The sequence below is a fragment of the Podarcis pityusensis genome (genome assembly GCF_964106645.2).
Source record: "Podarcis pityusensis genome assembly, chromosome: 11".
In the NCBI taxonomy this organism is placed as follows: Eukaryota; Metazoa; Chordata; class Lepidosauria; order Squamata; family Lacertidae; genus Podarcis; species Podarcis pityusensis.
The window spans coordinates 26524825-26549072 of NC_138036.1; the positions used below are offsets into that span (position 1 = coordinate 26524825).

The following is a 24248-nucleotide window of genomic DNA, read 5'->3' on the forward strand; positions in this document are numbered from 1 at the left end:
TCTACCCAATCAGATACCAGTCAGATTGTTTCATATCTTAATAACTTAAGCTGTCATTTTAAAAGGAACAAAACAAAGCAGACGCAGTATATGGCTGTTATGAAAGTGTGTGGGTGGAAGCCTGAAAATGCATCAGCTGTGGTGAATTCTGACAGCAAAGACGTTATAGGGATCCTTAATTGCATCATTCCTTAACTGTATCATTCTATTTCCATTGTTAGATTCTTGAAACAGTGTTGGGGATGAGAAGGTTTTTGCAGTTTAATTGAACCAAAATTAAATGTTGGGATTTCACACAGCACCAGGTCAGATATAATTTTTCTCATGAGAATGGTATGGTTGAACTCAGATCCTGTTACCTGTGTGAACCCTAACTCATTGTTACCTGATACATTTCAGTTTGATAAATTCTCATTAAAAGAAAACAACGTTTGAATGAAGATTCAATTTATTTTGGACACAATGTTAAGAGATGGCTTTATTTGTGCCTTGTGTGTTTCAACCACCATTAATATATCACATCTTTTGTTATTGTGACATCCTTGTTGTAGCCCTTCTTTACACTTCATTAGCATTTGTTGCTTGTCTATATCAAGTAATCTTAGTTGCAGTCACATATGTTTCTTTCCTGAGCAGCACATTTCGGACTGTTCTTGGTAGCTCTAATTAAAGTTTGATTTTTCTTCTTACATAATACTGTTTTAACTGTTTGATTTAAGAGGGGAAATGAAATAAATGTAATTGGGGAAGACATCAACGCCTTTCCATATATAACTTATTGCAAACATTTATGAACAAAGAGAATACATAAGACAGAGCCTATGCATAAAACATAATATTTTTATTGGGTCACAGGGAAGCTGAATCCATGTTTTCCTTGGTGATGGGCAAGTTTTCAGGAACTGGCTTTTGTTGATTGGATTTCACTGGTTTGTTTATTTAGGACTCATAAGTGTTTGCCTACATTACACCCTAAAAATAATGGCAAATTGTAAAGCCAAAGTGTGGTGTTTACATGGTATAGAAATAATTGAGAGATCCAAAGAAAAAGACTCATACCAGTATCAAGATGTAAAAGTACGGTAACTGAGATTTCAAAACTGTTTCTGCTTAGGAGAATGACAGGGTGACATATAAATATACAGTGGTACCTCGGGTTAAGTACTTAAGTCGTTCCGGAGGTCCGTACTTAACCTGAAACTGTTCTTAACCTGAAGTACCGTATTTTTCGCTCTATAACACGCACCAGACCATAACACGCACATAGTTTTTAGAGGAGGAAAACAAGAAAAAAAATATTCTAAACGAAATAGTGGATATATGATTTTTGTGGTTCATGCTGTGGCCACAGACATGTGATCTGACAGTGAGTTTGGAGTAGCCCAGTGCAAAAATCCTGAGGATCCATGTGGATCCATGCTTTGTAACCATGGAGGAGGGAAGGAAGGGGAACCATGGATCCTCTGCTCATGACTGCAGCAGATCCCCCCTGCCACCCGCAGGCATTCACTCCATAACACGCACAGACATTTCCCCTTACTTTCTAGGAGGAAAAAAAGTGAGTGTTATGGTGCAAAAAATACGGTACCACTTTAGCTAATGGGGCCTCCTGCTGTTGCCGTGCTGCCGGAGCACAATTTCTGTTCTCATCCTGAAGCAAAGTTCTTTACCCGAAGCACTATTTCTGGGTTAGCAGAGTCTGTAACCTGAAGCATATGTAACCTGAAGTGTATGTAACCCGAGGTACCACTGTATTGCCTTGGAATATAAATGCAAGGGCAGGTCCTCAAAATAAACAGTAAGTTTTTGCGGAAAGTTTTCCCCAACCTGTAGCACTGGGGAACAGCCTTTTGGACCCTTGGCAATCATGCTGTGGATGTTGCAGGGCTATCACTTATCTCTGGTGCTATTTAATAGCTGTATGAAGCCACTGGGATAGATCATTAGGTGATTTCTGGCTTGATGTCATTGACACACTGATGACACACAGCTCTCTTTTTCTGTAACGTCTGAGTCAGAAACTATTTGGATGGTTGGTTCTCACATCTGGGAGCTGGTCAGTTACATGTTCTGGATTGGGTTGCTCTTACTCTTAACAGAACAGGCTTGCAGCTTGTGAGTGCTCCTAGATTCAGCTTTGTTGCTGGAGGACCAAGTGTTTGCATCTTCTGCTAGCTTTAGTTGGTATATCAGCTATGGACTTTCCAGGAAAAGGATAACTTGGCCACAGTGGTGCATGTCTTAGTAATAAACATCAGATTGCTTGCAACACACACTGTGTTGGGGATGTTTCTTTCCAGAAACTACAGCAGCTAAATGCAGCAGTTGGTTCCTTTGCATGAAGACCTTTTGTCAGAGTATATCACTATTGCTGAAAGAGTTGACCTTTTCTGCCTATACACTATTGGGCTAAGTTTAATGCTTACTTATTGTTTATAAACCATGAACAACTTAGGACTATGTTATCTTTAAGATCTCTTGCTCCCTATGCCATCTCCCGATCTTTATGTTCAGGGATGAGGTTGGTCTATACATTTATTCCATAAATAAATACATTTATTAATTAATTATAAATAATAAATCTTCCATGTTTTGTCTTTTTCCTGTTTGTTCATTATAAAGCAGAGATATAAAAGAATACACACCCAAACTAAATTGTTTGATACCATCAAGGTGCTCAGACAATAAAATTCTTAAATCTCACTCTGTAGCCTAACTTGGAAATCATAGTAGATCATATAATCTTATAGAAACATATTCTTGTTCTGCTATAAGTGTCTAATCTGGTTTCTATCAAGATATAGAACGGCCTGATAAGGTTCTTTCATATCAAGATGAAAGTATTCTTTCTTAATAGGTAAGTTTGTTGATACTCCAGCTACTGACAGCCAGATGTTCCCACCATAAAAATGATAAAATTTGACCATAATTGGTAATATCAGTAGAGGCAGTGACTTGAATATGATAGTATTTTTGTGTGCTGTTGATATTTTCTGAAGCATCCAAAGAATTTTACCAATGAACAGCCTAGAAATATACTAAATAAATTGAATGGGCTGAGAAACAGTGAATTGTTAAAACCCTCTTTGTGACAATAAATGTTCCTAGGCTATTAATTATTAACCATTTAGCTTCCTTTTGTTAAAATGGCCTTAATAAATATTTTAGAATAAATAACTTTAGCTTTGGACTGTTTTGGCCACCTCCTAAGACCAGAAGCTGGATGTCAATGGATCCATAGAAAGTATAAGAATATGATATCGACTCAAGGAGGTGTGTGGTGCAAATACTGTTTAAAATTGTCTATTCATAAAGGCATCAATGTACAAAATTGGCTGGTTGCCTAATTCTGTCAAGTGTACCCTGTCACATAGTAAATTGGCATATATAGCAGCTAATCATATAACACCATATATTTCACTAGTCACATATTCAGCTGAAGTCTATATCAAGCAGTACTCCAGATTATGTAACAGGATATTTAAAAATCCAAGGAAATGTATCATTCTCACTGAAATGTCATGTTGACATAATACAAAATGACAACACAAAAAAATTGTACAGGAGCAGCATAAGCCATAGTCTTCTAGAGATCCTTCTAATAATGTCACAAACAAAAATAGGTTAAATTTATGATGGGATATGAGGAAAGCTTTTTAAAAAGTTTGTTTCCTTGTTTATGCAGATAACCCATTCCATAGACCCCTTCTTTGCAATCAAATCCCCCCTTTCCTGTCCAAAAGTGGAAACTGTTAATGTGCAAAGCAGGTACTTGGTGGCAGATTTAAGTGCTCATAAGATGTTTCAGGATTATTTCCACATCATTAAAATTTGACTGCACTAATTTTTCATATGTTCCTCACTTGGGCCTTATCTAGCTTGAAAGGTAACATTTGAATCAAAGGGCAGTTCCCTAACTGTTTAGATTTGCATATGTACTGTGATGCTAGGTCTTTTGCTGTGAAATAATTAAGGTTAATTCTGTCAGTGTGACAAGATGCGTGACTTTGGGGAGGTAGAACTCTCAGTGTTCGTCAGTATAAAAATTAATCAATATTACGCTAGTAATTTATATTTAATGGACCAGTGCAGCATTTTGATGAAATTGTAAATGTAAGCTTTCAATAAGATGCATTAATAGAGGCTACAATGAAAAGTAGCGTGTGGGATTTTAAAAGCATGTTACAGAAGTTTAGTTATTTGCTGACAAATTGTGTTTTGTTCCATTTTAAGAATATATAGTGGAATGCAAATTTTTGTACTGCATGTCATTTTCTCCTCTGCTAATAGAGCAATCTCAGAAATGCCTTTGGAGCTCTCTCTTCAATTCTCCCTCTAATCAGTTTGTCTTTTTGCAGCATTTTTTGTTTTCTTTTTTAAAACCCATTTTCAAAAATCAAAACATGCCAACCTACTTTGCTGAATACTTAAAGATGAGCAAACAAGCGAGAAGTGGGAGTGCACAGTCAAGCTCTGCTCTCTCCAGCACATCACCTGTACAGTGTACACTCTTTAGAGCCCTTCATGAGTTTCACGATGAAGCACTGCGTGGGGAGTTCTCTCTTCCTGTGTGGCAGTTCCCTGCGCAATTTAGAACCCTGCACAGCCAGGATTTTAAACCAGGCATGGAGTCTCCGTGGAATCAGATAGAGGTTGCTCCCCACTTCAAACTTTGCCCTCAAACTCGTAGAGGGTTCTAAACTATGAAGAAATGTCCAAATAGGCTTATGTGAGGTACCTGTGAGAAATATGAAATGAGCTTGTACACAATAAGGCTATTGTTGCCTGAAAGCTGACACAGAATTGCAACTTAGAGACTGTTATGAATCACAACATCTTTGGAAACTATACAGCAAAATGTAAACCTATAATTGTGGATGCTGTAGATGATTGTGCTCCATGGCATGTGTTGACAATTGCAGAGGAGAAGGGGAGCTATGTATGCAAGGCTTAATACCTCTTTAGGGACAGATTTCTCTGTATTTGCAAATAAAGGATTAACATACAGTAAATATTGAAAGCCTAGTGATGAAAACTGCTAAGGAACTGACTGCTGTAATTAAAATCATGCTTCTTTGGGATAACTTGTCCTAGTCTTGAGATTTGGCATGGAATTATTGTTTTGGTTTGCGTGATTTCTCCAGCATGAAATCAAGACAAAAGATACAGAAAGAAGAATAAATATAAGAACTTGCTAGGGAAATATGTCCAATTGATGCCAGGAACAAGCAATTTGGGTATCTTTCCCACCTCCCAAAGTAAACTATGTAAACACTGATTCACCATTTCCAACAGGTGGTTGTTTTCCAAGGCAGCCGACACACTCTCTTTGTCAGTCAGTTGCTTGTTTACTGCATGCTCTGAGGCATGTGTTCCAGGGGTTATGTGGACATCCACCTTAAACCTTTTAGGGAGGGATCTGATCAGCTTCACTTCGACTGGAAGGCCAATTAGCATTGCCATGCTGCAGTGAGGAATGGTGCTCTCAGCATCATTTAACTCAGGGTCAACAACCTTTTTCAGCTGTGTGCTGGTCCACCATCCCTCAAACCATGTGGTGGGCCGGACTATATTTTTATGGGGGAAATGAACAAACTCCTATGCCCCACAAACAACCCATAAATGCATCTTAAATAAAAGGACACATTCTACTCATGTAAAAACAGGCTGATTCCTGGACCGTCTGCGGGCCGGATTGAGAAGGTGATTGGGTTGCATCCGGCCCCCGGGTCTTAGGTTGCCTACCCCTGATTAAACTTGACTCGAACTTGTTCTGCAACTTGGGTCGTTAATGCAATGAATGAGATTTAGAAAGTGAAGGAAAAACACTCTACCAGCAAAGCACAGCCAGGCACAAAGCCACAGGCCCTTGGGCAACTGCTTCCTCTTCCTGCCTTGCACAGTTTGAAGGGTCCTTGGGAGGCCATCCATTCCCACCTGCCTGTTCAGTGCAGGATTTTGAAGCTTTAGCCTCCCTGCCAGGAAGACAACCCAGCTGCCGAGTGTCCACTGTGAGAGTATCAGGCTAAGGAAAAAGTCCCTGCAGAGCCCCAAAAGTCACCAGGAAGGGTGGGATGATTGCACTGTGAAAACAGTATGCATTCTTGATAATAAATATATAAAGTAATAATAAGCTGGATCATCGAAACTTTCCAGTGTACAGAATAATATAGCCATTGCCTGCCTTCATCTGTTCTACCTTCTTTGCTCATGAAGTTTTTACATTTCAATAAATGTTGATTCAGCCAACTAGATGTTAACTAAATGATAACCAGAGACCTGAAAACCCTGCCATGCTATAAATTCTCTTGGGGATAATGCTTGTGTCATACAGTGTTTCTGCTCAGTTGAGATCTAAATGTGAAGCACATAGCTGGTGAATACAGAATTTAATATATATTTCTATATTGCTGTTGCAGTATTTTGCACCATTCTTTGCTTTATTTCTGATATTTTCATGTGTGCTTTATAAATATTTTAAGATTTGTTTAAGACTGCAGATTGGGAATCTTGGGCTATTACTATTATTTTAACTGCAACTAATCAAAGTGGCATATAGGCACAGAGAACCCAGCCATCTTGAAAATATGGCAGGCACCACCAGGGTCAAACTATGTTTCATGAGCACGTGGCACTTCTAAAATAATCCTGTTCAAAATATTACCCTCGTGTGTGAGACAAGTGAGTGAGCTTTTTAAAAGCCAGGGACGTAGGCCATAAGGCAAAGAGGCAGTATAGCTTGGCAGGCAAGCAGAGAACAGATGAGGAAGCAACTGGGAAATAAACAGACTGAAGGGACTTGGGGATCCTCGTAGTAAGAACTTTCAAGGGTGATGGAAAGGATGTCTCTCTCTCTCTCCCTCCCCTCCCAAAGGGATCCCAGAAAAAGAAGAAATATCTTCTGGCAGGCCCATACTGGGGTGGGGAGCAGCTGGGTATACTTGTCCTGGGCATTGGAAGGCTAAGCTGGCTGAGGGGAGTGCCAGGGGCCTGCCGGACGTGGACTGTTATGCCAAGAATGTCCCGGGCCTTACAGCCAACTGGGGACTTAATGGGCGAAATGGCCGTGCCTGTCCATATGCATTGCAAGGCTTCAGTAGTAAAATCTGGACCTGTGTTACTGCGTACAGTCACACCTTGGGTTACAGACGCTTCAGGTTGTGTTTTTTTTTGGGTTACGGATGCGCCGAAACCTGGAAGTACTGGAATGGGTTATTTACAGGTTTCGGCGGATGCGCAGAAGCGCTAAATCACACTTTGTGCATGCGTAGATGTGGCGCTGCGGGTTGCGAACGCTGCGGGTTGAGAATGTTCCTCCCGCACGGATCACATTCACAACCTGAGTGTCCACTGTACTAGCATGTAGCGTTAGATCAGATTAGGTGCTGCGTCTCGTGGACAAGACTCTTGCCCCAGGCCTAAGACAAGCCCTGCATGGGCCTGCCCTCTGGGCTCTGCCCTGTTAGCTTCATGGGCTGAATCAGTTTAACATGCACATTTCAGCTCTCAACCTTTGTTCCCAATTGTCAGCATGGTCAGTTATTTCTTTTGAAACAAACTTCCACTTAATATGTCACAAAAATAGCCATTAATGCTTTTCTCCTCAATATATGAAATGCACCCTGCAGATACAAAGATACATGTTTCTTCACACATTTTTGGATATAACCCTGGAACTGAAAACAAAGCTGTGGCATAAATCTAAGCTGTTAAAAAAAAAATGCTCAGTTTTTGCCCTTAAAGACAGAGGCGAGGCAAAATATTTGTGTACTGTGAAATTAAGTTTGCTGAAAGTAGCAACGTAGTTATGAAACCAACCATGCTTTGTAAATCCTTGCGTAACAAGAATATGGTACTAAACATTCATGCCCCATTGGAGTTAAATTTTAACATTTATGTGTTTTTTCATCTTGTGTATATTTGCATTACATGGATAATAAACTAAAAATACAATGCAGACTAAGGCAGGGCTCAGGAACAATTTACTGTGCTGATAGTCTGACTTCCTATATAATTTTATTGCATTGTGCATGTGTGTAAGGCATGGAAAAGGAAGATTTAACCCTTCTCTCACAGTCAGGAGCTTGATGACAAATAGCAGAGCCAGTCCTAAACCAAATTGTACCCAGGCAAAGTATGTCTTCACCTCTCTCCAATTTAAACTTTAGAATTGTATATATTGTTTGTGTTTGTAAAACAGGCTATCAAAATGTGGTTTGCTCTTCCGATGTTTATCTAGCTTTAGTTAGACTAAAGCAAAGTTCCTAGAGTTTTGGTGTAGGAGGAAATTGTGCTTTGTGAAAAAGTGAAACCAGAATGTTTCAATCTCCTTGCATATGGGGAGGGCAAAGGGAAGCACATGATTTTGAGGTACACCAAGGTGTGTTTTCATAACAAGTAACCATAGTTAGGTTTGATCTAAGCAAATGGCTTTAACTAGTTGTAATTAAGCTAATCTGTTATTTAACTGCTATTGGCTTCAAGATTGTTTTATAGATGAAAAGCCTTTTTGTCTGAAGTTAATAAGGATGCTGAAGTAAAATAGTTTTAAAAGGTGCAAACATGTTGGCATAATTTTTGCCAATACATTTATAGAGGCTTTGTTCCAAAAAAATTGCTGTGTCCTTTGTTGCTCTCATAGCCTATGTTGAACAGATGATCTGAAAGAGCGTCTCCACCCCATTGTTTTACCCGGACACTGAGTTCCAATGCCGAGGGCCTTCTGGCAGTTCCCTCACTGCGAGAAGCCAAGTTACAGGGAACCAGGCAGAGGGCCTTCTCGGTAGTGGCACCTGCCCTGTGGAACACCCTCCCACCAGATGTCAAGGAGAGCAACAACTACCAGACTTTTAGATGACATCTGAAGGCAGCCCTGTTTAGGGAAGCTTTTAATGTTTGATGCATTACTGTATTTTAATATTGTGTTGGAAGCCACCCAGAGTTGTGGGGTATAAATTATTATTATTATTATTATTATTATCCTCATCTGCACCTTAGGCTGCTGTGCCATAAACAGAGTTGGCAATCTGGAATCTGTGCTTAGCAAAGCAAATAAATCTAAAGTCACCTTTCACATCATGTTGAATATAATGTAAACTTATCTAGTGTAAACAAAGTGGACACATACCATATCTTGCCAGAGGTAGCCTACCTCTGTGAGATTATGTTTAGTTGTACATTTTTAATAGTAAAAAAGCCTGCAGCCTCCATCCTCCATTCATTCACCCTTGCCTATATCACTTTATATTGTGTTCCTACATGACATTTGGAATTTAAAATTGGTTTAGAAAGCACTTCATTTGTTGTGCTTTCCAAATACAAAGACCCATATTCTTTTAAAGCTTTATCTTCTGCTCAACCAGCAAGCACATTACAATGACAACAAAATTAAGGGATATATTACAATAGTCAGTGTATGCTGTTAAAGGTTCTGCCATAATAGTTTACAGCCCATATATCCATCTTCATTACAAGTGTAAATATTAATAATTAAGGATGTTAAAATGAAATTATTATAAATGATTAAAACAGATGTCAGATTTCAAGTGAAAAGCGTGATAAAAAGCAATTGCTGCCAGCACATTCCTTTCACCCAGCTCTTTTTAGCAATTAACCTTTATTGCCAGTAATTTACCCATGTATTCATAGTAAACGACTGTCTCTGAAGAAGAAACATTAATGATAGCATACCTAACAGGGCCATTATCTGTGCTGCTGATTGCCTTATCTTTAAAGCTGCACTTAGTAGCACCACATTGCAACGTGATTGTATGTAAATATTGATTTATGGGTCCTTATGTGTTTGATCTGCTCCCTTAGTATATTCATGTAATATGAGGGGTTTGACAGAAGGCTGCTGCCCAGCTGTTGGTGGTTTGAGTTGTGATGACCCCTTATCCAATGTGCAAAAAACCCCAGCTAGTTGAGCCTTCCCTATAGCCACTAAATGATGATCAAAGTGATTGTAGCCCATGTTTGAAACAGTGTGAAATGGGGAGGGCATAAGAATTGCAAGTGGTTTCTTAGTAACAATATTCAGTTTCAAATGTGACCTTTCTCACCAGCGCTAAGTTGATTTTAACAGTTAATAGGCAATTAAATAAATAGGGGTGCATGTCTTTTTACATGTAGAAACAGACATGCCATACTTTTCTTTTTAATAGACATCTGACATTTAAATATAAGCTGTTCTGAATATAGCAGGGTTTTAAAGCAAAACGATAATGTGATAAATGGTCCTCATTTAGCAGAACTGTAAAACAAAAACAAAAAAAACTGGTTTGAACATTTAAAATTGGATCGCCGAGTGGTGAAAGTAGTTTACAAGAAATATATGTGAAGGTATATGTTTGCCTAGGAGTACTGAGTAGACTATGGTTCCTTAACAAGAGTACTCAAATACTTCTATTTCTTTAAGGAACTAGAAACTTGTGAAAGGATTTTGAAGTTCTGACACCACTGCTGTAGAACACTCATGTTCAGAGCCCTATCTACCACTTGTTTTCGGAGCAGATAAAATCCTACTTTAGCTTCTCTCATTGAAATCATATTATTGGCCTTCAGGGATGGATTTCGCTTACATAGGGTTGTAACTCCACAACTATGCCACTGCAAAAACAGATTGAGTGGTATCCAACTAAGTCATTCTCTTTGTAGGTCCATTTAAATTAATTGACTTAGGATGAATTTATTGTAAGTCTGTTTACTTCAGTGGGTTTACTCTGAGTATGACTTAGCTGGATACCACCCTTCTGCAGGAACTTGATCAGTGTTTTATTTCCTTGCCTATAGAAGTGTGAGCTATTTGTATTTTTGTTGCTTGTGTGCGCGCATGTATGTGTTTGAAGACTTACAGTGTGGATTCAATGTATGCATTCACCCTTCCTTAGTTTAAGCAGGCCATAGCTCACTGGCAGAGCATATACTTTCACTTCAGAATGTCCCAGGTATAGTTCCCAATATCTTCAGTTAAAAAGAATCAGGTAGCAGATGATGGGAAAGAACTGTGCCTGATACCCCAGAGAGTCACTGTCAGTCAGAGTACTAGGCTAGATTGGCAAATAGTATGACCTGGTATAAGGCAGTTTCCTATGTTCATTCTGAAGATGTAATGGAATAATTTGTATTCCAAATGTTAACATATTTGATGCACACATTTTTGCTCATTCACAATTTCATTATCTTAGGGGAAATAAGTTACATGTGTGTTTCAAGGTGGAAGATGATATTCTTAGGTGTATTTGATTATAATTACAAGAGTATGAATTCACTTAAAGCTGCAGAGGTTCTGCTTTTTAGTAGATGTATGCGTTTGCCATTCATGTCATAATTATCTGTAATGGAGAAAAATAGTGATTTGCAGTGCTTGAGATGAAAAATGTATGAGTGAAAGAACACATTTATCTTTGTAGGATGTGCCTGGTCTATTTACAAAAAGACGCAGATGTGAAATTTGCTTCAATAATTAGATTTTTAATTAGTATATCATAAGATAGATAGATTATTGCCCTGGATGGAATTAGGAAATCCATGTATCAAATGGTGGTTCTAAATGGTCATCTTTTTTTCTGACATTTTTATGTATTATAAATAAGACTGTTGTTCTGTATCAGATAAAATGTCAGTTTTAATAGTGTAATGTCATAGTGGCAGGTGGATTTCTTTGGGGATAATATCTGCATTAAAATTGTGGTTATAATTAACCTTAATGCATTTTCTCCTGCTGATATATGGGATATAACTTGTTTAACATTCAGTGTGTGTATAATTCTAGGTATAATGTGGTATAATTCTAGGGGTTTTCCCCCTCCCCTGAATTCAGAACGCCTATCACAAGATAGTAATTCTGAGTTAAATAGAGGGTTGGGATGCTACATATTTGAACCATTTGTACTTTAAGTATTCTCTTCTCTTTCTACAGTTGCCGGACAAGTAACCGAAAAAGTTTGATATGCAATGGACAGTCCCCAGCTATGCCCCGGCCCCATTCGCCACTTTCAGCTCATGCAGGTAAATTCCACTGTTTCCATAGACTTAAGAGAGAAATCTTGTAGTGTGATTATATAACATGACTGGATTGGGGTATCCTAGCACTTCCAATGATCACCGTAGAACCAAGATTAGAATGAAAGTTTGAAATTGTAGTTTTTAATGCTGGTTTAAACACATTAATGGTAAGTTTTAGCAGCAGCAACCCCAGAAAATTCCTTAGGTAACAAAGTTCAGAGGAAATAAAAAGCTATTTGCCTGGTGCTCAGACCAGACAAATTTCATTAAAAAGGTGCTACAACAGAGAAGGCCATCCCTCTGGTCCTTGCCCACCTCATTTCAAATAGCAGAGACACTGAAAATTATTTGCAGATTAATGCTGTACATAGACAGGTTGATGAGTAAACTAATCTTTCTCTAGATCCTCAGTCTTGACAGTGTTTCACGGGAAAAAACACCAGCATGTGGGGATGGGGGTGGGAATAAAGGTATCATCAGGTTGTGGATCTGACATTTTCACAAAAAACCTTTTGGTTTTAAGTGATTTTCAATTTGCATTTGTATAGGAAAAAGATTCTACATAGCTGATCGCACGCATAATATCTGATCACAAATATATATTCATTTCCATTCACAGTTAGTGCCTAAATAATTGATACTGGTTCCTAAAATGGAACTGTTTTTCCAGCTCTGGGTTGAAAACTTCATGTACATAAAATGCTCAGTTCACACAATTCAAATGAAAGAAATGAGAGACAGCAGTGTCATACAGAAATACATTTAAGCAAAGAATGGAGTCTTTAAGCATTAACATAAAACATGAGGACAGAAGAAGAGACAAGAAAATAACAATATGGTTGTAATTTTAAAGCAATTGTACTATGACAGAACTTCTATGAAACATGAATACTTGATAAGTTACACATTGATTTCACTGCAAATCTTACTAAAGTTTACCAAATCAAAATGCCTATACAACAAAATTATATACCAGAAATATATTTACAGTTCGGGAACTGTCATTTTCCAGTCCTGATTTTATGCTTTTTTTTTCATTAGGAGACATAATATAGACCAACTGAAATATGTAATACAAATAAATTGTAGTACTGTACTGACAGCCACCAACATTTCTGTAGGTTCAAATTTTCCCAAAGACTCTTTCCCAGGGACTTGTTTGGAGACATTGAATTAAAAGTTTTCTTCAAAGCAAGCCTGCTGCTAGTGCCACAAGGCCACTTAGTGAAAAATTAACATTTTCCTTTCAGAAAGTACATGTTCTGATAGATAACCAGATATAAGAGATAGGAAACTTTCCTGTAGTGAGTTCTGTTATCTTCTGGGATCATCTACATTTAATCAAGCTCAGCTTGATTATTCTCAAACCTTTTCCCACATAAATCATCTGGCAGTTTCTTGGAAAATTATTTTTCTGCCATCTGCAGCATAGTTACATTCTAGGGTGTCAAAACAGAGACGATAGCTTCCTGGATAGTTGCCTGAATTATAAAATTTGCCAGATTACTACAAACTAATAAATTTGAGTAGTTACTAGTATATTTTATAGCTATGATGATAAATGCGGATAGGCATTAAAGAGAGTTGTCAAGTGGTAACAACAAGATTTCTAACTGATCCTGTGTATAATCTAAAAGATCAGTTATTATTAATCTCCCTTAGTACCGTCTGTGTATCAAAACACTTGTTCCAGGCACTAAAGCACAGCAATAATCTATAGTCAGTGCAATAGTTGCTCTCTCAGAGTTCTTCAGGATTTCTGAAGCTCTTCATTCTGAATATATTCACATAATGCAACATGTATGCAACACAGCTCCTAATATATTGCCATTAAATTCAGTATTTTGAAATACTGATTACTCGCTCTCAGTGTTTGCCTCTCCCTGGAGATTGTAGTGTTAATTATATAATGCCTGACCCTACCAATCAGGTTTACTTTATCTGGCCAGAAACGTCAGTAGTAGTCTTGACAGCAAATGATATGTGTGAAAGCTGAAACAGCCAGCAAAATCCCTGAGAACAGCAGGATTTGAGTAATAAGGAAGCAGTGCACATATGGGCAGAGAATTAACTGGCACTGGTTGTCATTTGAAAGCCTCTCAGGTATTGACTTGCAGATAGGTGGATGAGTACTGAGAGAAATGCTGTGAGCGATGAAGGTCATAGATGAGATTCCAGTTGCTTTTCTGAAATGCCACGCCTTAAATCGTGGCAGCAGTATGATTCCTATTCCTATTGTCTCTGGGTTTTCTTGCCCTCTGTTTGAGTTATTTGAATACTTAAATGAGTCGGCTGTGCAACATGCTGTGAACTCTTTGCATCTAAATATTGAGTTTAGTGACTGGCAAAGGCAATAAAGTTTTAAAAGAAAATCAATATATTCAGCAAAAGCAAACCTTCAGCTGTAGGGATGTGTGTTCTTCCAAGCATCTTCCTCATAAGATTTCTGCTTAAAATCTATTTGCCCCAAGAGTTCAAGACAAGATTTTCTAGTAAAGTGTGGGCTGTTGTTACCAACTTTTCCCTTCAGGGGTGGGCCCCCAGTTAGGATGGTCAAACCCCCAAAACTTACGGATTCTGATGGATTCCTGACCATTCTGGGGGATTTTCTGGTGGATAAAGCTGGTGATCCTTCTGAGGCTCTCATCTTGCTGTGAAATGGCATGATGCAAAGGGCCGTAAGTACAGTCACACCTGAGTGTCCTCTCTGAGAATGTAGAACACATTCTCTGCCCCTGGTATACTGGGGAGAGATGTGCTATGAAACAGGCTGGACAATGTAGAATACAGGTGGTGAATGCACTGCTATGAAGAAAACCAAATGTGTGTAGGAGCACATAACCATGTGGGCAGTGAGCAGGGCCAACTTTGCTGCTTCCATCACTTCATTGCGTAATCAGCCATTAAGAGCCCTTCAGGGTGGACCATAGAGTGTTGACACCAAATTGGTTAATGGAGCCCGGAACACCTCTGAGATTTGCTTTGATGACCAAAATTAATCGCAAGGAATGACTATAATAGAATAATTATACAGTAGTTGAATAATTAACATTTTCTAGTAGAACTCTAGTGTTTATTATGACCACTGGTTAATCACTGTTTAAGCATCTGCAGTGCATTACTCTTTAGTACACACACTGGATAATTATTTGCTACCTTTAAAACTAAATAATGTTGTCAAATAGAAAAAGACAAACCTTGTGTGCAATAACTCAACTTTATTCCCTTGAACAGTGTAATCTTGTTTCTATATATTGGACTGTGTGCTTATCAAAAACTTAGTGGGTTGTGTGTTTCTCTAGAAAGAGGATTATGTATTCCTTGACAGACACCACTGCTCATAAAAAGAACATTCTTGCTTGTGTCGCCTTTACGTTTCCCCTGTAGACAGACCACATGCTCTAATTATGCATGCTGAGAGGCAGGCTGGGATAGTGGTGAACTTTCCCTCAACAGCTGCCTGCCAAGCTTTCTCAGTGTTCAGCAGCAGGTTGAGTGGTCTAATGTGAGAAAGTAACAAGGCCCCAAAGGAAATGTTCTCTTCACAATGAGCAGTCACATCTTCATATCATTTAAGATCACCTCCCAATGCCTTGGTCTTACCAGTCCTGGGAATAACTTTCTATCTAATTTTCATGGTTTGCTTGTTGGCATATAGAATGGTTTTTAAGGGGGGGGCCAAGGAAAATGTTGAGAGATAGTATTTTTAAACTGTGGATATCAGTGTTTATTGCAAGTGTCCTTAAATGCTGATATATTGAGAACAGATATACACATATTTTATATACTTTTTTAAAAAAGTAGAGTTTCAGTCTTAATATCCCCCCCCTCCAAACAGAAATATTTTTGTAACTGTGGTGAACTAATTTTGGTTGAGATGATGTAATAATTGTTTTTGGTTTTTTGTCTTTTGTGTTCTTGTTTTGTATTTTATGTTATATATTATGTTTCTTTGTTATATTTAAATATTTAGATGAAGGATGGTATACAAATTCAATGAATAAAATAATAAATAAACAAATAAATAAATATTTAGAGAACCACAGATAGAAAGCAGGATGGAAGTTCAGAGTCTGGCTTCCATTTTAGATAATTATATTTTATTTATTTACTTTATATGCCACTCCATAACAAAAGCAGTCAGTGCAGCACCAGGCAAGCCAATGTATATGGCTCGAATAGAACTTGAAGGTTACACTATCTGACCAACTTTGTCATTAAGCACGATACGCATTAAGAGCTATACAAACAAATGATAATCAGAGTAAAATAGGTTTCTGAGGATTTTCACTGAGTCTTACTATGATCATATGCCACTTTAAATAATTTTCTTACTTTCTTCTGTTTCTCACCAGGGAGCAGTCCTCAAGATAGCCCTAGAAATTTTTCTCCTAGTGCCTCAGCCCACTTTTCTTTTGCACGAAGGTAGGATGGGTTTGTGTGTATTTGATGTGTCATAATTAATAGTTGGGAATCATGCTCCGCTTTGCATTTATGCATTTATAATATGCTGGTGGAGGTAAGAAACACCAATATATGTTGCATTAAAATGCAATTCAATTTATAATAGTCTTCACAACTTGCTTCTTGATACTGCTAATTTCTTGCAATATCTAAAGTTCATTCATATAAGAACCAGGATTACCACCTCTTTCCCTTCCTTCATAGTAATTTAATTTAATTTAATTAATTTTAAAAAGACTAGAAAACAGCAGCTTGTAATCCAGCCTTTGCAAAACTGTACTAGTGAATTATAGGAGCCCAGAATTGTAGAGTTGGAAAGGACCTTGAGGGTCATCTAGTTCAATCCTCTGCAATGCAGGAATCTCACCTTGATCAGATGGCCATACAACCTCTGCTTAAAAACCTCCAAGGAAGGAGTGTCCATGACTTCTCATGATAGGTATCAGTACATTCTAAAACCTTCCACTCATAAATTGGTATGTGCTATTTAATGCGGCATCTTGAGAGAGAGTCCTTTGACTTCAAACTAGCTCTTCCACAACTGTAATGATACGTGTGTTGTTATGGGAAATACTGAAGGAGTTATCTACCTCAGTGATTTCCAAAACCAGTTTCCTACTACACTGAAAGGAGCCAACTGGGGTGGAGTACAGTATGGGAATCTGTCAAAAGAGATTGTCACTACATTGTCATTCTGCAGAACTATTAATTAAGCCACAATGCTGTGTAGTGAGTCACCCAGAGAAGAGCTGCCATTGTTGATTAGGGTGACTCTACTGATGAAGATGCCCCTAGCAGAACGAAACCCAGAAAATAAGACAGAGTGAAAGTTGTGTTAGAAGAAGAGTGGATCCTGCCTCATCTGGCATAGGTTAGAATGTAAAAGAACCAATGAATGCCCTGAAGAGAGTGCTAGGTTTTGTCTACCCAGGAATTAATTTTTTAATTTTTGTATAGTTTTTGGAAGATGCATTTGTGATTGTATAGTACTACTGCATCAGTATAAGTGATCTGTTGGTCACCTGAAGTATTTGACTAATCCGAAGCATAGGATTACATTTACTTGTGAATACATTGCGGGTTGGTTAATGGCTACTCAGCTGTATCAGAAAATGAACCCATTCTATATAAAGGAAACTAGTGGTTTCTAAAAAATTGTTATCTGAAGCATGCACAGATAACCAGTGTAGCTGATATGTAGCTTGAGGTTCAAATGCTACACCTTCCTCCCCACCTGTCTCGGCACCCATAAATAGATGTGAAAATAACATTAAAACTGGAATGTTCGAACATGATAATTGTCAAATGCTGGACAATGACCCCACGTTCTCTAGTGGATTCAGTAACCTGGGTAAGAAATACCTCTTCTCCAAATAACTGCAGTCTCCTGCAGTTTTTGCCTATGATCCTTTCTCTTTTTTCGGTGAAGAAAGCCACAAACCTGAATACAATTCCATTTGTCATGGCCTTATAGAAATCATAGAAGTATTACTGTTGGGAGAGACAGATGCATAAAATGTTACATCTTGATTATATACAGATTTATTTGAAAATTACGATTGATTTATCTTGCAGTTTCTATTCTTTCAACATTTTCTTTAAGGATATACTATTCCTTCCCAATTTATTTTCCATCTTCTTTTCATATTTGTTCAGAAACATAAACCACTACTATGTATTTCAGAATAGCTGATTGAAATCTAATTTACATTGTGTGCCAGTTTTATACACTAGAGGAAATACCAATAGGAAAAAAATAGATCTGTAGCATAATAAATTGCATTGATTCTCTGAGTTGTAACTGTTACCATGAGCAAAATTCAAAGCCAGGAATGCAGGAGTTACCCCTTCTTCTATTCGTATATAGGAATTTCCCATTGTAAGACTAAGTTTTGCCTTGCTCATAGAATAAAACAGAGGATCTTATGCACATGTGTGCATGTGTGGGTTGAAAGCCCAACCCAAGAGTTTTGGGAATGAAAAGTTCATCCTAACTTTGCTGATTTAAAAGAACTGTGCATCTCAAAAATCTGAAAAAAGTCTTATCTTACTACTGTCATTACGTGTTTAGGATATGTGCTTTAAATATTAAACATTATATATTTGTGTTCATAGAAGTGTTTCTCCCTGAATCACTACTTTCGCAACAATCTATTTTTCAGTGAGGAATTAATCTGTTCTTTAGCAAGAGGTTCTCATCCCCCCGCCTTCTAGATTAGAGCAAGTCTTACACAATGCATTTTCTTCATTGCTTTGTTTTCAAAGCTTAATGAGCATGCTAGAAGTGGCAAAGTGCCATTATACCAGCACTCCCTTCCTATTTACCCCTCTGCAATATGAGTGAAATTGTCATCACTCTAGCTGACTGCTATGCATATAGTAAGGATCCTGAAATACATGTGAGGATACATCACAATATGAGACTTAGTTTTCACACCATGCAAGTGAAAGTTGGCAGAGCAAAAAACATAGTATGGTAACATGAAAGGGGTGTCTGTCTAGTTCACAAGACCATCAGTGGTCCATTAACTTCATTTAGATGGTCTTTGGCATGCTTGTAAAGATACAATTAAAAACATTACAACATCTATCACAGCACATTACAATTGCTCCAACAACTAGAAAAATCATTAAGTGGTCCACCAAGACCCTCAGCAACCAAGTGGTCCACAGGGGGGAAAAATGGGAACTACTGATCTATTCAACACAGCAGTTTTCTTTAAAACCAACAAATTTCTAATAAGCAAATGTTCATACATCCTATTACTGAATGGATGCCACTGGTTGCTCTTCTGGCCTTCTCTGGAAACGTAGCAAGACTGGCATCTCACTATTTCTTCAGGGGAAATAGGACTTCATGGGACGTCCACTTTAGAAGTCACCTTGGTCTGACACCACTTTGCTATAGCATTATGAAAAAAATCACCAACAGGGTGTTTGTGTAAATAGAAGCAGGTCGTTGCATTTACCAAAGTTGAGTAAAAGATAGAGATGGGCTTTGGATAAACAACAAAGTTGCATCATTAAGTTATGTCAGGGATGGAGAACCTGAGGCTCTCCTTATGTTGGATGCCCAACTCCCATCACCCCCAGCTGCCTTGGTTATTGATCAGGGATTATGTGAGTTGTAACCTGACAAAATCTGGAGCACCACAGATCCCCCACCCCAGAGTTGTGTTTCTTTTTACATCTGTTGTAAAATTGGAAGATCTTTTGCAAAATGCCATGCAGGGTACATCCCCATATATTTTGAAGCTGTCTATGCTGATTGTCATGCACTTATATTTAGAAAGTTGTTGTTCTACTTCTTCATTTGTTTTTTAAATATACTTTGCACAATTATAATGCAGTCATGGGCATCGAAACGAGAGGTAACTGACACAAAAACTTACTACTCTCTTTTTATGGTTTGTTAATTTGATTGTAAATTTCTGACTAGGATTGCCAACTGCCTAGAAACAAACCAGCCAAGCCAGGGTTTTTCCTTTTTCTCAGAACAGTGTTGATAAAGTGGGGCGGGGAAAGCTGATCTCCCCACTATTAGTTAAGCAGCACTGTGTAACCTTATTGCATAGACGGGTCACAAAAATGTAAAAGGCTCTCATTCACCACTGGAGCCCAGGAAGACAGCATTGAAGGAGCTCTCTTCACCATTGTGCTGGGAAGCTTACCTGCTTTGCCCCGGCACTGATTAGCAATCACAAAGCTATCGGTTGTGTTGGATGCAGACAGTGCATATCATGTGTATGTTATTTTCTACTTTTGTCTGTGAAACAGTTGTAGTCTCCTGTTAGACATGGATGGTAGTGCTGTAGCAGAGGAATTATAAACACAGGCACTAACTGCACATGTTACATGAGCAGAGAATTTAGGCCTCATCCAGCTGAAAATTTGAGTTGGCAGTCCTATGTCTGAATGTGGATTACATGTAGCAGAATTTGAAATTGTCCTACATCGTAAATGTTTTGTTCTACCAAAATTTATAATTTTATGAAAATGTTTAGTTTTGCAAGTCAAGCTGCTGTAATTCTTTGTGCATTTTAGATACATTTCCATGTACATTCCATTTTCTAGCCTGTCATTGTTGTGCATCGGTCTCTCCTCCATCCTGTTCCTGTTTAGCATTGTCTTTAACCGATATCCTAAAACATCCCATTCACAGCGGGATTATTTCATGTGCTTTTTAAAAAAGTGCCTTGTAAAAACGCTTGCTTATGAGTTTGTCTATATTTCCTCATGGTACACCACAGCATTTCATGGCTTCTATTTCAACAGTTTTTGTATAATACTGTAGTGTTAACAGTTGTCTTATGTGGCTTAACTCAAATTCCCAACAGGACTGATGGACGACGTTGGTCACTGGCATCTCTCCCCTCTTCTGGCTATGGTACAAATACTCCAAGCTCAACTGTTTCAGTAAGTAACTATCTATAAAGAAATAAATAGCTGCTGCTTGTAATATATTCTCAGATTCAGCCCTTGTAAGATTTTTAACAATAATGTAGAATTCTACTAGTATCTACAGTAGGGGTAGGGTTATAGGGAGATAGGGGGAGGCTCTATCCCAGCAATACCATCTATTAACATTTTAAAGGATTTTGATTGGATCGCCCACCCCACTATGCTTGTCAAAATATTTACTATTTTAACTTTTTCTGGCAATGAGTCCCCCCCCCTTCCTCATAATTCATACAATAGATGCTGTCTGCTGAACTTGAATGAAAAAAATTAAGTGCAGTGCTTGAAAACAGTTACAGGCATGCTAGCTAATAAGTAATTGTTAAGGCAGCCTCACTGACATAATAGAGAATTTGCACTGATCCTCTGCCCAAAAATGCTATTCAAGTATTTCTAACGAATACACTTTTTTTGTTTTTGTCCCTCCTTCAACAGGCACACTGTGTGTTATAACCACTGTTGAATTCCCTTCTTTCATATAATATACAGTACAACATGATAGTATATTTTATATATGCCAGAAGGTACTTTGTATCCTCCCATAACTCATTTTCACTTTGAAATTTTTATTTAGCAGGATTCCATGCATCGCTTAGCTATAATACAAATAGTTATTTTTCCCGTTACACAGTTTGGGGCCCATTTCCATTGGAGTAAATCCATGTTCTATTGAAGCCAATCATATTCACTGCAAGATAGGTTTGGATGCCTGAATAATTACATATTCATATCTTGATAGGTACAACCTGGCTCTTCATAGTAATTTTTAAGATTAGGTGACGTTTAGATAGCTATAAGAAAATACGAACCACAGTTAATCTACTGGTAGGTTGTTAAGAGATCACAGCATAAATTGTCATATTCTGTTATTGTTTTAAACCTTCTGGAAAATAGTTTCATGTAAACTGTTATGTTGCGAAAATTAAGAAAAAGCCTTTGAACTATCTGTCATTGGGAAGATGGCTCTGAATAATAAACATAGATAAAATAAAAACTGACAAATTGCCAACTGGGCCCAGATGGCATTCGCCAGAGAGTTCTCAAAGAACTCAAATGTAAAATGGCTGATCTTCCAACAGAAATATGTAACTTGTCACTCAGATTAGCCTTCATACCAGAGGACTGGAAAGCAGCCAATATAACACCAATTTTAAAAAAGGCATCTAGGGAGATCCTGGAAATTACAGGCCAATTTGCTTAACGTCTGGCCTGGGAAAACTAGCAGAAAGTATTTTTAAAGATAAGCTAACCAAGCATATAGAAGAACAAGCCTTGCTGAAGCAGAGCTGGCATGGCTTCTGCAAGGGGAAGACCAGTTTCATGAGCCTATTAGAGTTCTTTGAGATTGTGAACAAGCTCACAGGGGTGATCCAGTTGGCATAGCATACTTGGGCTTTCAAAAAGCTTTCAATTAGGTCCCTCACCAAAGTCTCCCGAGTAAGCTTAGCAGTCATTGACTAAGAGGAGAGGTCATCTTGTGGGTAATTAGCAGAAAACAGAGAGTAGGAATAAATGGGCAGTTCTCTGAATGGAGAAAGGGGAGCCCCCCAAGGACTGGTATTGGGACTTGTGCATTTTAACTTGTTTATAAATGAATTGAAGTTAGGGGTGAACAGTGAGGTAGCCAAGCATGCTGCTGATATTGTTCGGGTTTGTTAAAGCAAAAAAGAGATTGTGAAACGCTCCAACAGAAATGAATGGACAGTAAAACGGCAAATGCAGTTCAGTGCAAACAAGTGTAAAGTGATGCAAAACATTCTAATTTCACACACACACATATATGCTCATGTAGTCTGAACTTGTAGTGACTGACCATGAATGAGACCTTGAGGTTGTAGTGGACAGCTCAATAAAGTTGTAGTTCCAGAGTGTGGCAGCTGTGAAGAAGCATTATGACAATCTCATAATGCTGTTATACAAATCTGTAGTGTGACCACAATTGAAATACTTTATACAGTTCTGGTCTCCAAACCTCAGGAAGAATATTATAGAGTGGGAAAAGATTCAGAAAAGGGCATCCAAAGTGATTGAAGAGATGGAACAATTCTCCTATGAGGAAAGGTTGTAGCATTTGGAACTTTTTAGTTTAGAGAAAATGCAAATAGGAGGTGACATGAGAAAAGCTTATCAGATTATGTATAACATGGAGGAAATAGGTAGAGAAAAACATTTCTGCCTCCTTCTTATTAAACCAGAACTTATGAACCTCTAGTGAAGCTGAATATTGGGAGATTCAGGACAGATAAAGGAAAGCGTTTATTCACACAGTGCACAGTTAAACTGTGGACCTATGGGCACCAACTTAGATGGCTTTAAAAGAGGATTAGATAAATTCATGGAGGAGAAGGCTATCAGTGGCTATAAGTCGTGATGGTTATGCTTTACCACTTCTGTCATAGGCAATATGCCTCTGAAAACCAGTTGCTGGCAATTGTAGGTTGGCAGAGTGCTGTTGCGCTCAGGTCCTCCTTGCAGGCTACCCACAGGGAGTGGAGGACCTTGGGGTCTCAAATTTCAGCAGCGGCCTGTGCAACCCCCAGAATTGGCGTTCCCTACCTCTCATATTCCATTCTAAATCATAGTTGTGGCATTCTCAAGGCTCCAGGCCTAGTGTGACCAAACCAGTCACACTCCCCTAAATCTGCCACAGCCTTGTGGTTGGCCACTACGTGAACAGGATGCTGGACTATAAGGGCCAATGACCTGATCCAGCATGACTCTTCTCACACTTCTTAACCAGGCATAGGCAAACTTGGTCCTTCAGATATTTTGGGACTACAATTCCCATCATCCCTGACCACTGGTCCTGTTAGCTAGGGATGATGGGAGTTGTAGTCCCAAAACATCTGGAGGGCCAAGTTTGCCTATGCCTATTCTTAACTGATCAATCTGAAGCTGTCAGCACAAATCACTTAACTTAAGGATTGTATGTGAGCATAGGTAAGGTAAAATTAATAGAAAACTCCTTTGCTCATTGCTTTTTCATCCTAGATTTTAAACAAAGTGGATAGCATTTCAAAAGAAAATCTATTCATAGTAATATTCAAGCAAGCAACTATTTTGGTCTTCAAGATTTATACAGATGTTTGCTTTGTGAATCTGAATAATTGACTCAACACATGCTTGGAGACTGGATAGGAAATTTCAGTAAGGCATTTCTCCAGAAAGGTGAAGTATTGCTGCCTCGGGATTTAGAAGCAGCAGCAACCTGTTAGAAGGAAACTAACTGTTCCTCCCCATCATGTGTTCCTTCTGCAAAGCAAATGTGCCTCTTTACTACACCAAAGTAAATATCCATGTAGGAAAGTGTATTAAGTGGA

The 24248-nt window shown here is 38.3% G+C and overlaps 1 protein-coding gene across 12 annotated transcripts in view; it reads left to right on the forward strand.

Annotated features, from left to right (window-relative positions):
- MAST4 (microtubule associated serine/threonine kinase family member 4) overlaps window positions 1-24248 on the forward strand; it is a gene marked incomplete at its 5' end in the record, with an annotated part of 192710 nt that overhangs the window by 115434 nt on the left and 53028 nt on the right. For 8 of the 12 annotated variants that reach the window (XM_080972174.1, XM_080972179.1, XM_080972180.1 and 5 more), the window contains 4 exons: window positions 11921-12009; window positions 16362-16431; window positions 19821-19841; window positions 20808-20886. In XM_080972174.1, coding sequence (XP_080828300.1) covers window positions 11921-12009; window positions 16362-16431; window positions 19821-19841; window positions 20808-20886 — 259 coding nt within the window. The remainder of the gene's footprint in view (window positions 1-11920; window positions 12010-16361; window positions 16432-19820; window positions 19842-20807; window positions 20887-24248) is intronic. The other 4 variants (XM_080972178.1, XM_080972181.1, XM_080972185.1 and 1 more) reach the window with 1 other exon arrangement.